The 15,356-nt window shown below is 39.7% G+C and overlaps 1 protein-coding gene across 3 annotated transcripts; it reads right to left on the reverse strand.

Moving 5' to 3' along the window:
* Window positions 1-349: 349 nt before the first annotated feature.
* LOC105391367 (peroxisomal multifunctional enzyme type 2) lies at window positions 350-15,012 on the reverse strand. 3 transcript variants are annotated; one of them, XM_048627754.1, is made up of 15 exons: window positions 14,876-15,012; window positions 14,445-14,644; window positions 13,594-13,739; window positions 13,034-13,185; window positions 12,395-12,566; window positions 11,284-11,390; window positions 10,777-10,906; window positions 10,280-10,382; window positions 8,507-8,667; window positions 7,710-7,836; window positions 6,330-6,513; window positions 5,843-5,965; window positions 5,325-5,482; window positions 1,354-1,560; window positions 350-1,032 (listed from the first exon to the last, which is right to left on the reverse strand). In XM_048627754.1, the coding sequence occupies exons 2-15, from the start codon at window positions 14,635-14,637 to the stop codon at window positions 818-820; spliced, it is 2,178 nt and encodes a 725-aa protein (XP_048483711.1). In that variant the 5' UTR covers window positions 14,638-14,644; window positions 14,876-15,012; the 3' UTR covers window positions 350-817. The 3 variants fall into 3 exon arrangements, with proteins under 3 accessions (XP_048483711.1, XP_048483712.1, XP_048483713.1); XM_048627755.1 differs by lacking the exon at window positions 14,876-15,012 and adding an exon at window positions 4,669-4,772 and having other exon boundaries at window positions 5,429-5,482; window positions 14,445-14,682; XM_048627756.1 differs by lacking the exon at window positions 14,876-15,012 and adding an exon at window positions 4,815-4,918 and having other exon boundaries at window positions 5,429-5,482; window positions 14,445-14,682.
* Between the last annotated feature and the right edge of the window lie 344 nt (window positions 15,013-15,356).

Consider the following 15,356-nt stretch of genomic DNA (forward strand, 5'->3'; position numbering starts at 1 on the left):
TGGGTAATGAGTTTTTTATACATATTTCAGGTACATACTGCTGCATTATAGGAACAGCTGTGAAAACGAAAGGTCTCCCAGAAGTCCAAGCTAGCAAGATAGTGGACCTCAGCACTCAGCCGCAGATGCGGGCCGCCTGGGACATGGAGGTTAAAGATGCAGATCTTTATCTGCAAGGGAAAACCTGCCCTGCTGTTAGATAGTTTATGGTGCTTTTAACCTGCCCCGTGTTATCAGGTAATGGCAGGTGGAACATTTTCATTGTTCGCAAGTGTATAAGAACATACTCCAAGAATTTCTAGAGATATAGAAAAAAGAATATAATTATATTTAAAAATAAAAAAATATCTTTGTGTAAAAATCTGTATATTCCTTCACCTACAAATAACTCCTTAATTAATATACAATTTAAACTTAACATTCATAATAATTTTATAGTATAAATATGCACCCAACCAAAATAAAAATAATATTGCAATTAACTCTACAATACTAACATTTCAGCAATAAATGAGTTTAATAAAACTTAGTAATTTTTTAGTAAAAGCTATTTGGAATAAGAGAAATCTCTCAACTTATTAAAACAACAGAAAGTGGTAATAGATGGCATCACCATAGTGTTTTTATTGTTTTGGTATGCACCAATCAAATGCGACCAATAATAAAGTTACTAAATAAAGACCAGTCATTGTTAGCCTACTAGTGCATAGTGCAAACACACTCTTGATGCAATGAGCAGCTCATAGGTATCTACTGGGTGGTATAATTTTGCTTATAAACAAGGTCCCACATTTCCATTTCATGATCACAGTATTTCTTACAGTTTGGACTCGCTCTGGAGCAGGGGCCCTAGCTTCTGAGCCAGCATAAGGTTGCCACTGATCTTCAGTTTCCCATTCAAGTAGGCCACTTGTGGCTTTAGGGTGCCGGCTGCAATGTCAACTAGCACTGAGTCTCCTACTGTCATGGTCGTGTCGGCTTTGCCGGACTTTGGTGCTCCTTCGTAGGCCGCGGGGGTCTTGAGGTCAAGAGCTGGAAAGAATAGGAGCATTGTAAATATGGGGTCATTTTAACACCTATTTGGGAACTTGAATCTCATTAACTGCTGCAGATCGGTTAACGAAAGCTGGCGCGTGGTGCGATCACAGGTTATGCTTGTGTATTAATATCTTTGGTTGATCATGACGTGATAACAAAGCACTAAATGTATATTGACAATGCAGTAGATACTGAGATTACTATGAACGCACCAGCTTTAGTTAAAGCTTCGTTTCAAGTAAACTGTTCGAACTAGACACCACTTTGCCTACTACTAACTTGCTAGATAACATAACACAAAAAATCTATACCCACTCCATTGTTTAACAGTTTTTCCGTTCTCAGTAATGTTGTACTGGTAGACCGCGTTGATGGCCTTGGCCTTGGCGGGGTTGTCCTTGATGGCGTCCTGGATCTTCTTGAAGATGGCGTCGCTCTTGAGTGAGGCGCCTGATGAGACGGGCTCGGCGGCGGGCGCGGCCGTGCCCGATGTCACTACGTTCTTGAGGTCCACGTAGGCGCCTGGAGAGGAATGTTAATATATTTATGTTAGGCCTGTTGTAAATTGACTGAAATCGCAGTAACATTTTGGCAGACTATACAAGTCTATATGATTAAATTTTATAAGGTTTGAATAGTGAAGCAGAAAATAAATTCAAAGCCCAAATATGAAGATACGAATGTTGGAAGATGGAAACTGATGGAATTTATAAGAGCAGACGTAAATTATATGATCTCTATGAACAGCGTACATTTACTCATGACGATACAAAGATATTCAAAGCCGTTTGCCACCAAGCTAAATCAGATTATATAAATAGAAAGATTAAAAACTCTAATAACAAGATTAAAACCGTATGGAATATCATTAATACTGAAACCGGGAAGAATAAACCACGTGATTTAAATTTTGAACTTAAAATTAATGATAAAATTGTTTCATCTAGTGAAGAAGTGGCTTCCGTCTTTGAAGATTTTTTCCGTAGTATACCGATAGCTACAACTGAGAACCTTGACTCATCTTGCGCTGAAGCTGAACGTTTGCTAAGAGGGAATGCACCGCCTTGCGATCTCGACTTTCAATTTCATGGTATAAATACACAGACCATAATTACCACTTATAAAGAATTAAATTTAAAAATGACAGAAGATTTATGGGGCATGTCCGTTAAAGTTATTAGTCATGTTATTGATATCCTAGCACCCCACCTGGCTAATCTTTTTAACAGATGCATTGAGGTCGGTGTATTCCCCGATTTGATGAAACTTAGTAAACTAATACCGCTTTTTAAATCTGGTGAGAAAAATGATCCCAATAATTTTAGGCCTGTATCAGTTTTGCCAGTACTGAGTAAAATATTTGAAAAAATTATGCTGCATCAAATGCTTTCGCACTTTAGTATTCACGGCCTTCTCCATAACCAACAGTTCGGTTTCACCAAAGGTCGATCTACAACTGACGCTGGTGTCGCGTTGGTCAAACACATATTTAGTGCTTGGGAGGAACGTCTTGATGCTGTGGGTGTATTTTGCGATCTATCGAAAGCATTTGATTGTGTGGATCATGCCACTCTACTTATGAAACTTAAATATTATGGGCTAACTGGCAAAGCTCTTACATTATTGGAATCATACTTGAGCAACAGAACTCAACTAGTTGACATAAATGGAGTGCGTTCGGCTGGCTGTCCTGTCAGTATGGGTGTTCCCCAAGGCTCGATTTTAGGACCATTCTTGTTTCTTGTATATGTTAACGATTTACCGTTTTTGGTAGATAAATTATGTGAGATAGTACTGTTTGCTGATGATACTTCACTTATATTTAAGTTGAAGCGACAAGAAGTCAATTTTGACAATGCAAACAGTACTCTTTCCATAGTTGCTAATTGGTTCACTGTAAATAATTTAGCTCTTAACTCCAAGAAAACAAAATGTATTAAATTCACTTTGCCTAATGTAAGACAAGTAGAGACATATTTGACATTGAATAACGATAAGCTAGAGTTAGTAAATGAAACGGTATTCCTGGGTATTACAATTGACTCAAAGTTGCAATGGGGACCCCATATTGAGAGGATAGCCGGTAGATTGAGTTCTGCAGCTTATGCGGTTAGAACCATTAGACAGTTAACAGATGTAGATACAGCCAGGCTTGTGTATTTTAGTTATTTTCATAGTGTTATGTCTTACGGAATTCTATTGTGGGGACGAGCGGCTGACATTAATCAAATCTTTGTTCTGCAAAAACGAGCAATTGTTTTTTATTCTGTTTGTTATTTTTTATGTTTTTTTTTTTTTGTATGTCAAGTCAGTCCGTGACTTCACCCAGGGGTTCTAGTTGAAAACCAGCGCTATGGTGTGGTTTAGTACCTGCCATAGCATCAAGCTGAACTAGAACCCATTTCAGCACCGAGAAGCAACATTCTTTTAATTACTTATTTTTTTATTTACTTTATTAACTTTTTCTTGTAAATGTATGTGTTGTTTCTGTGTGTGTTAGAAATAAATAAATTTTCTTTCTTTCTTTCTTTCTTTCTTTCAATTCGAGCCATATATGTATTAGGGTCTAGAATTTCATTAAGAGATACGTTTAAGGAAATAGGTATACTAACTGTTCCATGCCAATATATCTATGAAAATATTATGTATGTTCGTAAAAACTTAAATTCATTTAGTAAAGTAGGAGCCACTCACGGTATTGAGACCAGAAACAAAAATAAGTTGCTTTTCCCCACACTCAGACTTTCGAAAACAAACACATCATTCATGGGGAACTGTATACGTTTTTATAATAAATTATCAAATGAAGCAATAAACCTTACTGAGCAAAAATTTAAGGATTATGTTAAAGCTACATTATGTAGTAAAGCTTACTATAGTATAAATGATTATTTAAACGACAAAAACGCGTGGTCTTGTCCACCTCAGCTAAGGCTATTGAAAAAATGAAATGGATATAGGTACTTAAGTAAAATTGTAGGTACTAGATATAAGTAAAAATTGTAATAGATTATAAGGAAAAAGTTGAAAAGATGCTCGAGGAGTTTCTTTCGCCATTTCTTTCCTTCTCAATGACGGGGCCTTTGTGAAATGGTGGTAGATGACTATCGACAAATAATTGTAAAATTTTACGTCGATTAAACCATTTGAATTTGAAATTTTTTGAATTTGAATTTGATACAAAGCTTATAGACATATCTACCTACTACTGCACTCTTGCTACAGTAATGGTTAGATGACCACGAAAATTAAGTGAATGATACGACCAACAGGACATAATCATGATCAGATTGTAGTGGTGCTCTTCCAACATCCTATACCCTGGTTGATGATTGGTTGATAACGAATCATCTCATCATCATCACGACCCATCACTTCCCCACTGCTGGGGCACGGGTCGCCTTCCAATGAAGGAAGGGTTTTTAGGCCTAGTCCACCACACTGGCCTAGTGCGGGTTGGTCATCATCTATCATCTCATACTAACCACCAATAGCGACGTTCCCGTTCTCCTTGATCTTGGTCTGGAAGTGCACGCGCTTGCCCTCCAGCCACATCTCCGTGACGAGCGTCTGTCCCGCAGCACCGTCCCTGGTCGCTGATTGGCTGATAACGAATCATGAACTACTAACCACCAATAGCGACGTTTCCGTTCTCCTTGATCTTGGTCTGGAAGTGCACGCGCTTGCCCTCCAGCCACATCTCCGTGACGAGTGTCTGTCCCGGCAGCACCGTCCCTGGTCGCTGATTGGTTGATAACGAATCATGAACTACTAACCACCAATAGCGACGTTCCCGTTCTCCTTGATCTTGGTCTGGAAGTGCACGCGCTTGCCCTCAAGCCACATCTCTGTGACGAGTGTCTGCCCCGGCAGCACCGTCCCTGGGCGATGATTGGCTAATAACAAATCATGAACTACTAACCGCCAATAGCGACGTTCCCGTTCTCCTTGATCTTGGTCTGGAAGTGCACATATCCGTGCCGAGCGTCTGCAGCACCGTCCCTGGTCGCTGATTGGTTGATAACGAATCATGAATTACTAACCGCCAATAGCGACGTTCCCGTTCTCCTTGATCTTGGTCTGGAAGTGCACATATCCGTGCCGAGCGTCTGCAGCACCGTCCCTGGTCGCTGATTGGTTGATAACGAATCATGAACTACTAACCGCCAATAGCGACGTTGCCGTTCTCCTTGATCTTGGTCTGGAAGTGCACAAATCCGTGCCGAGCGTCTGCAGCACCGTCCCTGGTCGCTGATTGGTTTGATAACGAATCATCTCATACTAACCACCAATAGCGGCGTTTCCGTTCTCCTTGATCTTGGTCTGGAAGTGCACTCGCTTGCCCTCGAGCCACATCTCGGTGACGAGCGTCTGCCCAGGGAGGACCGTCTTGTTGAAGCGAGCCTTGACAGCGCGCACGTTCTGGGGGTCGTTGCCGCCGTATCTGACGATAAATGGTATTCATCAAAATGTAATAATGTTAGATATTAAAAGTTTTGGTAAATCCTACAAAAACAAATGAATATCATTTTGTAATAATGGTAGTTGCTCTCTTTACAGAAGCGGTAGTGTTGTCGGTCGATTAATTAAATGAAAATCCATAGGATAGGTGAGGCAAAAACAATAGTATAGCCCTGCGGATAGAATCGATAATATCTATAGCGCTGTCGATTTTGATGTCCACTTTTACGCTAATACAATGTAGCGCTCCGTCTCCCTATCAATGGACTACTTCAATTCAGGTATCATTTAAGCAAGAACTCCATGGTATTTTTTATGTATCAATATGATAAACAACACTCACTTGGCCAGCACATGCCGTGCGGAGAACCCTAGCGAGGAGAGTCCGTGCAGGATGGGCTTGGGGTGACCCATGGCGCCCGCCACGGAGGGGTCGATGTGCAGCGGGTTCAGGTCTCCGGACAACCTGGTGATAATGTGATTAATTATTAGATGTAAAGTGTGTAAAAAGGGAAGTAGGAGATAAGATGTTAGATTTACAATTAACACCTGCAACAGGGACCTCAAGTACCTTCTTGAGGAGTCCTTAAATTTTTGAGTAATTAGGCAATTAGCCTCAGATAAGAAAAAGGTGATACCTGTGTTATGAAAGGTCACTTTTTAGTGCAGAGTCTATTGCGGCGAGGAAGCACTCCGAATCGCACTCTTCATGTGAGAAAATTCCTTAACGGTGTATATAGCTATCTGTATATAGCAGCTACACCAGGGCATCAGGCTTCCTTTTGGGCACCTAACCTAACAGGAGAACAAAACCTTCAACCCCCACAAACCTGTAGATAGCAGCCTGGTCCTCAGCAGTGGTCTGTTCCACCACAGCATCAGGCTTCCTCTTGGGCACGGGCTGCACGGGGACGGCGGCGGCGGAGGCGCGCGGCCCGCCGAACCCGCCCTGCCCCACCACGAATATGTGCTGTTGCGTGCGGTAGACCAGCTGACGGTCTTGGTAGACTTCGCCTGGGGAGAGGAGCATAATTTTTTGTAGTTCTTGTTTTAATCGTAGAAGAGCACACAGACGGGTTTTCTTCTTAGCTTGTCGGTGATAAACAATAGAGGTAGATATTTGAATATACATAATATGTTGGTGCGATAGATGAGCTGGCGGTCTTGGTAAACTTCGCCAGGGGAGTGGAATAGTGTTGATATTTGTTCGGAGACAAATGCCTCGTTTCACTAAAGTCTGTTAGATAGTTACATAGACATATTAAATTCTTGACAGATGTGTCAAAAGTCAACCACTAATCCCTTGTTATGATCTAACAGAGTATGGTGACACTGGGGGTAAAACTGTTAACTAGTTATGGTGTAAGAGCGCCTTTGCCTCTACAAATAGATTTATTTATTTCAATAACTTAGTCTACCCTTACAGCTAAGCCAATTCGATATTCAACGTTATGCATAGTAAATTATTGATGTTAGGATACCTATAAGTAATTATGTTATCGTTTTATTAATGTTCAGTATTTGTTGTTTTGTTGTAGGTAGTATTACGCTATTGCTGTCGTTAACAACTGAATTCTGTTGATAAGATAAGAGATACGTAATCCGGCTTTTAGTTACACTACACTTATTTAATCAATTTTAATATGTGTCAGAAAACTAATGAATTCTGAGATGGATAGTAAAGTACCACCACCTGCTATAAGTTTGTATAGGTATTCAAAGACACTACATCTACCTACATATAGCATGTGCGTACATCAGTCTACAAATCCACAAGTGCACAATAACAAAATAATACGAGAAATATTTTATCTGGTAACCTTTAACCACAACGAGTGCAACAATAAGATACAGAGCGCATAGTTGCGCGCGCATGTTATCTATGCATTATAGATCATTGAAGATTGGGTTCTCATCTAAAATAATAAAAAACTCTAATGAAATAGGGTAGGTTACATTGAGTATTTGTTATTAGTAAACAGTTACTGCAAATTGAAAACTTATGCACAAATCTACCAAATTGCAGCGTTCCCAGTAGGCAAACTGTTAGCCCCGACTGTATCAGCTGCGAATCGGTTTAGCATGCCGAGTGTTCTCAGTTTATTAGTATTGCGTTAATTCTACGCCTTACGAGTCTACTGGGAATGCAGCTTATGTAATCGAAAAACGTAGCATCTCCACCCAAAACCGCCAAGCAAATTTCAACTCACTGTTAACAATCCCGATGGCCGCGGTTCCCTTGTCCAGCACGTCGGCCACGTACGTGCGCGTCGTGAACTCGCCGTCCGTGCCCGGGTAGTCGCCCACGAACTCTAGGTACTGCTCGCCGTGCAGGATCTGGGGGGTGAATTAGGTGTAGATGTTAAATTAAAAAAAAGTATATTTACCACGTACCTAATCTTTACGGTGAAAGAAAACAGTGCACGTGACGTGAGTAGGTACTAATGTTCAGCAAAAAGCGGGTGACGGGGTTGTCACCAACAGGGATTACAGTCGTGAGCATAAATGTATGTATACATATTTTCGGTTACAGGTACAGGTAATATTTTTTGCGGTTTAATTTACCGGTAAACAAATAAGTTGGTAATTGCAATTCCGACAGTATGAAATAAAAAAATCTATCTTTAAATTAGAAAGAAAAGCTGCCCAAATGCAAATGTGATTAAAATGATTTGAATAATGAATAATCCATGCCGATCATGCCAATGAACTGGAGTTGTACATTAGGTATTTGAAGGTCAGGTTTAAGACATTACACGAACTATTCGTCACTCTACATACTTTCCTCGTCCGTCATAATCGAAGAAGAAATAGGTTTAAGTTAAGTCTGCACATGAAGAACGTGGGCTGCATTTAAGATGTGACAAAAGTTCTCCGTCGCGCTCGCTCTTGAGGCTGCGCGATGTGAGTGAGCGCGGTGCAAAACTTTTGTCACGTCTTAATTGCGCTTCGTGCTACCCCTTCAGCTCCTCACTCTACTTGTGACTAGTGAGTACTGTATACTCACGTTGGTGAAGTCGGCGTGCTTGCCGGGCGGCATGGCGGCGGGCAGCACGGGCGCCTGCAGGCACATGCCCGCGAGGATGAAGAACGTGGGCAGCGCCGCGAACTGCTCGTGCGACTCGTATAAGAAGCGCAGGTCGGTGGGGTTGCGCACGGATGCGCCGACTGTGGGGGGGATTATGGGTTATTGATTAATCATAATTTATATAAATAGTCTAATTTCCTTCAATCGTAATCTTATTTATATTACACGACAACCGTATCTTCCGGTTTGCCCTGTCACTCTCCACATAATATGATATTGTATGTATACAGGCATGTTGCCACATTGAAATCGTAAAATGTATCCCATCAAAAACAATACTTGTCAAAAAAAACAAGTCTCGTAACTCAGACAAGTATTGTTTTTGATGGGATCTCATTTCTTTTTGTATTTTGTAGACAGTTTTTTTTCTTTTCGGTACCTTTTAGGTACGTAGGTGCGTTAACTTAGTTTGGTAGGTACCTACCTACATAAATCGCAAACTTGAGGTAAGATTCAATAATCTTTATTTTTGGCTACGTAATGTACGTAATGAATAGATCTAGATAGATAGATAGATAGAATAAACGTAACTTTGATACTTCGTACTGCATCAAATTTCCCTAATTAAATCTCAACCTTAGTTTCTAATACACAAAGTTCATTGTACATTAAGAAAATTTGACTATAAGTGGTAGCACTGGTAGCCTGATGTGCTTTGTCCGTAGGTAGGTATTAGGTAATCCATCCTTTGCGGATTTAATTTGCATGACGGGAATTTTTTGCTCGATTTGGCAGGGGCACTACCGTGCGCCTATATTTACTTGGTGATATGTGATTATGAAATTATTTAAGCAGTTATGTAGGTATATACCTATCTAGAAAACTAGACCAAAATTGAAAAAAATTACTCGATTTGGTGGGGGCACGGTAGTGATAATATTTTTTTTAGTTTTTCCTTGGTTCATACAACAAACACTACTTATATCCCAAATTTGAAGCTTCTAGGTCTGCTAGAAGTGCCTTAGAATTTTTATGATCGGTGAGTCAGTCAGTGAGTGACAAAATTAAGAAACTTTGACCCGTTAAAATCATTAAACTACTGGTTCAAATTGAATGAAATTTGAAATATACCGTGTCTTTACAATGCCTGCATGGTTAGTGAAAATTCAGTCTTCTAGTTTTATCCAACGAAGTTACAGGATGGTACGGCCGTGCCGCTTTTTTGCTCGACTTGGTGGTGGCACTGCCGTGCCCCCAGATACATAATTATGTCTCCTGCACTAACCACTGCGCCATGGCACCCCATTCTCTATCTATCATTCCTGTAAGTAATTGTAATCTAAACCTAAAACTCTAAAATAATGGCTATTATTACAGGCACCCCCCGCAAAAACACAGCCATTTATCAGTTTAAATAAGAAACAATAAGTAGATAATTTTACTGCTGATATTTTATTACAAGACAAAAGATACGGTATCTTTGGAATTCAAAAATATCATCGTGAAGTGTGAATATGTAATAATGATAATCTTGATCGTATAAGATTATTTATTGAGTAGCAGTAAAAATTTCTAGTTATCTAGGTATTTAGGTACTTTACGAGCATTAATATTTATATTAAAAAACCTAAAATGTATAATAAATAACGATTCTGAAGTTCATTATCAAAGTATCATAACATTATGCCACAATAATAAAATTGGTGATAACGTGTAAGACTCTATGATAAGTTGGTAAATAGAGTAAGTTACCTCCGAGTGCGTACGTGAAGAGGTCCTTGGCATTGTAGTTGTAGGTGGTCCAGTACGACTCGCGGCCCACCTTCGCGTCCAACTTCACCCTCTCATCGAAGTCCTAGTATAAACAAATATCACTCATTAGTTCTAACCATACACATAAACATTATAAACCATGTATAAGTACGTAGACAAATTATAATACCGATAAATGAACCGCTGTTCTATGTTGAGAAACCGTTTCTTCCGTGCATTCCTGATCGCGTTAAAATGACCCAAAACACTAGTAGAAAATATTCCAGTAAACACTAGTACCTAAACTTCACCTACAAAGCTTATCATAGTTTTACATATATATAGATATTATCACAACCATCGATAGTGTGGTTGTCTAGCTTGTGAGCCGCCAGCAAAGTATCTCAATAGCGCCGGACGGACTATTATGTATGGGTAGCATGGGAAAGGAACTCTGCATGGTGTAACAAGTTCTGAAATGTAATGTTATCACTGACCTGCAGCTTCTGCACCAAGTCGAGCGTGACATCAGTGAGTTTCTCGACGTGCTTGGCGCCGGTCATGTTGACCGCGTCCGCCCAGTGCTGCTTCACCGACTCTATGGTCACCGGGTCGGAGGGTTTGCTTCTGTGAGGTGGAAGAGAAATTATGAAAGTTTTAGTATAGAAGACTGAGGGCCTGTTTCACAATGTCTGTATAATGACTACCTGTGGGAAAAAAGACATGCTCTCTGATTTCTTAAGGTGTAGTTAACTCGGTAACAAGTCTCAACTAAATAGTGGCAATTGATGTAATGCAAAACCATGGCATTAGTGTGTCGAAAGTACCTAGTCGAATCCAACTCTAGGGAGTGATTGACACGTTTAATTATCATCTCAACACATGACTCGCGAGTTACATTCAATATTTCACTTCAAATACGACCAATCTAAACTTTAGGGCCAAGGGTTTTTAGTGTTTATTCTAAGCTTGGGGTCAGAAGTATTCAGTGTTTATTATTATACCTGAGTGGAGCGCCGTCGCCGCGCACGAGGTGCGTCTTGGTGGCAAACCCTAGCGTGGAGTCGATGATGTTGCCCGAGTCCGGGAACGACTCGTGCACCATGTATGCCTGGAAACAAGAGCTATGTTTGAGGCATAATTTACAAGAATTTGTTTGATAAAGCTTCAGAAATTGAGAGTGAACTTTTCATAATGCAAAGGAGAGAGGATAGTATGATATGTTACGTCTTTAATCTAAAGTTACGTTGGCGGGCAAAAGTAACAGAAAGTATAACATGATATGGAGAATAAAATAATACACATTAGTTCACAAAGTAATTTAAATGCAAACAAAAAGTTTATTTGGCGGACCACCACAGGACGTGAGGTCGCGAGGTCAAGTCAAGTCATTCTTTTATTAAATTCTAGTGGTGCAATTGAACTATAAAAAAATATTAACAAAACTTCAGCAGAAATTTTAAAAACCGGCCAAGTGCGAGTCGGGCTCGCGCACAAAGGGTTCCGTAGCTTAAATCAACCTATCTCAAAAACTATAAGAGATACTTTGATCAAACCAAAAATCGTTGAAAGAGTTAATTAGCATGCATCACCTCTATTTTTTTTAGAATTTTATACCCCGTAGTTATAAAAATAGAGGGGGGGGGACATACTTTTTACGACTTTGAGAGCTGATATCTCAAAAACCGTTCACTTTAAGAAAAATGTTTTTTAGAAAACTTTATATCATTTTAAAAGACCTTTCCATTGATACCCCACACGGGTATGTACATCGAAAAAAAAAATTTCATCCCTCAGTTACATGTATGGGGGGCCCCACCCCCAATTCTTTTTTTTACTATTTAGTGTCATATTTTTGTAGCGGTTCATACAACACATATTCCCATCAAATTTCATCACTGTAGTACTTATAGTTTCCGTGTAAATCGGCTGTGACAGACGGACAGACGGACAGACGGACAGACGGACATGACGAAACTATAAGGGTTCCGTTTTTGCCATTTTGGCTACGGAACCCTAAAAATGAGTATTTTTACCTACTGGCAGCATACAAAAAAAGTTGCAGATAAAATAAACGAACACAATCATAGACACCAATAAAAACAAAAGACTGACCACAACGGGAGCGATGAGGTCGGGCTTCATTGCGTCGAACATCTCCGGAGGCAGGATGTCCTCGGTGAGGCGCGACGCGGCCGTGGGCACGATCGTGTTCACCTTCACATTGTACTTGGCGCCCTCGATGGAGAGGGTGTTCATTAGGCCTACCAGACCCATCTTTGCGGCACTGTAATTAGAATGATAGAATCAGTATAGGGGGAATTTGTGGTGGTGTAGAGATGAGGGAGAGATGCATTGTCGTCAGCCTGTAAAGTCACTCTAACTTTGTTGGTTACAAACACGCTTCATCTCTACAAAAGTAGAATTTTTCACTGTTACAATAATAATAAGTAGAGTGTGCTGGTAGAGTGGTAGGTAGGTATATGGGTCATTTGCCGTGATTCATCAAGAGGTTAGCCAATGGTACGTGAGGTAGGTACCCAGTCCCAAATTAATAAATGATACTACAGGCCCCTAATGAACATAGTTGGTAAACTCTGCACTATATAATGAACATATCTTTGTCCACATCTTTGCATTCATTGTCTTATCTTATTTGAATAATACATACTATGCATATTTTTTAGAATCATTTAGTTTTTGCTAGTCAATCTACTTTTTTATAACTACATTTACACAGAAATGTGAATTCACCTGTAGTTGGCCTGTCCGAAGTTCCCAAACAGCCCCGCATTGCTGGAGGTCATGACGACGCGGCCGTACTTCTGCTTCTTGAAGGTCTCCCACGCCGCCTGAGTGGTCTTGAACGCACCCTTCACGTGCACCGCTTGGATCAGGTCCCAGTCCTACGAATCAAACATAGTTTTAATTGTTTAAAATAAGGTATTAGAATTTAATTTGAAATGTTTAGATTGATCTTGTTTGGGGTAGACCCTTGCTTATTTGGTGATCAATATACCTGTGGTGATATTTTATATGTGATTTATCAAGACAATGTGCACAATGTTTTTCAAAATTATACTGCTAGCTGTGTTTTGTGAACATTGACTTTAACTTTACAGTACCAAGTGTATAAGCAGACATCAATCCAGACACCTTGATCATTCACCAATTCGCCCGATCAGCTTACCAAGCCTTACATCATTTTCAAAATATTATTCTTACAGATTTTTATTCATGTTTTCGGTGTAATATATATAATAATATAATAATAATATAATCTTTAAGTACATATTGATTTAATCTTTGCTTACCTGCTCAGATATCTTGGCAAAACTTCTATCACGAAGGATACCAGCATTGTTGATAAGGATATCAATTCGGCCAAAGTTATCTAAAGCTGTTTTGATGATTTTTTCACCTTCAACTACTGAGTTATAGTCTGCCACAGCAACTCCACCTATAGAGAAGAAAATCAATAGTAAATAATTAAATGTAATAACAATTTGATTAATTGCGGCTAGATATAAAATGGCTGATATCACCATGGTCTGTCCTGCCTGGGATATGATACTATTATAATTAAGAAGGTTACTAAAACAACAAGGACTAATCTCTGAAACAAATCTAATATTTTCTGTAACCTCACAAACTGATAATTACTTTACAGCAGCCTGTAAATTATACTACCTAGTACCTATCTAGAACAAGATTGCTCAGGGTAGGTATAATCTTATAGGTATCAAATAGACATGCTAAATATCCACACACTAGCACTAGTCCATAATAGTACACTTCAGAACATGGGCCTCCTCCAAGACTGTTTTTTTCACTATCTTCATGTTTGGTGGGCAAGTTGGAGAATACAAAACTAACATATAGGACCCAAGACCCATGGTACAGCATAAAAAAAATTCTACATATACCTACTGTGTATCAATCAGTCCTGGACATACAAATAAAGTAGCTTATTAACTTTATGACAATTAATTGAGGTATAAACAAAAAAGTTCATTAACTACATTGTATTTTAACTTCATAGCCACAAAAAAATCAAAGCTACCTGGGTTTCAATGCATTTATTATTCAAATGATTTTTATGTTCATAACTTCCACAAGCCACAAACGAACAATAAGCCTATAAATAATTAATTATTCCACTGACCTTTGTCCTGAATTTCCTTAACAACAGCATCGGCGAAGTTAGCAGATTTGCCAGCGCCATCCCGGGCGCCTCCGAGATCATTGACGACCACCTTGGCGCCTCGCGAGCCCAGCAGCAGGGCGTAGGCCTTGCCGAGCCCGCCGCCCGCGCCCGTCACCACCGCCACACGACCGTCGAAGCGAAGCTGATCCATCCTGACACTACCGGCCGCACCGAATGACAAACACAAAGTAAAATTAAATCAACTGCTTTTTGTTGTCCGATTATAGAGTTCAAAGTCTAATCGCAATCATTCGTAAGCGCTCCGCAGCGATAAACAAGTTTTATGAAAGATAGTAAAAGTACAATGACTTCACGTAAGTTCCGTGAAAACTTGTTTACTGCTGCTCTATATATATATTGAGATCTATAACTGCTGATGTGATGGTTACCTTTAAAAAGTAGGTGGATGGGTATTTGAGTGGAGTAACTCTAAATTATTTCAATAAAAACATAAAACGAAGTTACTTATTACTTTGTACAACACACACACAAGTAAACAAGTTTTCTAGTTTTCTACTCATAGTACTCATACTCACGTAATGTCAGTCAGTCACCTGTCAGTGTCAGACGTCGTAGGTATCACACTTTGTATTTGGTCTGAAGTAAAACTTGTTGTTCATCTCCTCTCGTTAAGCTGCGTACAGACCGACCCAATGAACGCTCAACGATGGATATTTATCATACATAATACAAGGCAGATTGCAGCAACGAAGGTCAACGAAACCGTTCGTTGGCCGGTCTGTACGCATTTCGAAAAGTTGTCGTCTATTGGAAATACCGAGTGCAGAGTATACATCATTAGGCCTTGTTCTTTAGGTACCTACCTATCTGACTGTCAATATATAATTTATAATCTCGCTTCTAGCGGGT

This window comes from Plutella xylostella, chromosome 19, assembly GCF_932276165.1.
Source record: "Plutella xylostella chromosome 19, ilPluXylo3.1, whole genome shotgun sequence".
Lineage (NCBI taxonomy): Eukaryota > Metazoa > Arthropoda > Insecta > Lepidoptera > Plutellidae > Plutella > Plutella xylostella.

Bases quoted from the DNA above. Each gene is read 5' to 3' on its own strand.
- LOC105391367 (XM_048627754.1), bottom strand. From the start codon at position 14,637: ATGGATCAGCTTCGCTTCGACGGTCGTGTGGCGGTGGTGACGGGCGCG. The intron at 5,966-6,329 runs GTTTGTGGGGGT...CATTATCACCAG, and splicing joins GACCAGGCTGCTATCTACAG to GTTGTCCGGAGACCTGAACC. The intron at 1,033-1,353 runs GTGGGTATAGAT...TATTCTTTCCAG, and splicing joins AAAAACTGTTAAACAATGGA to CTCTTGACCTCAAGACCCCC.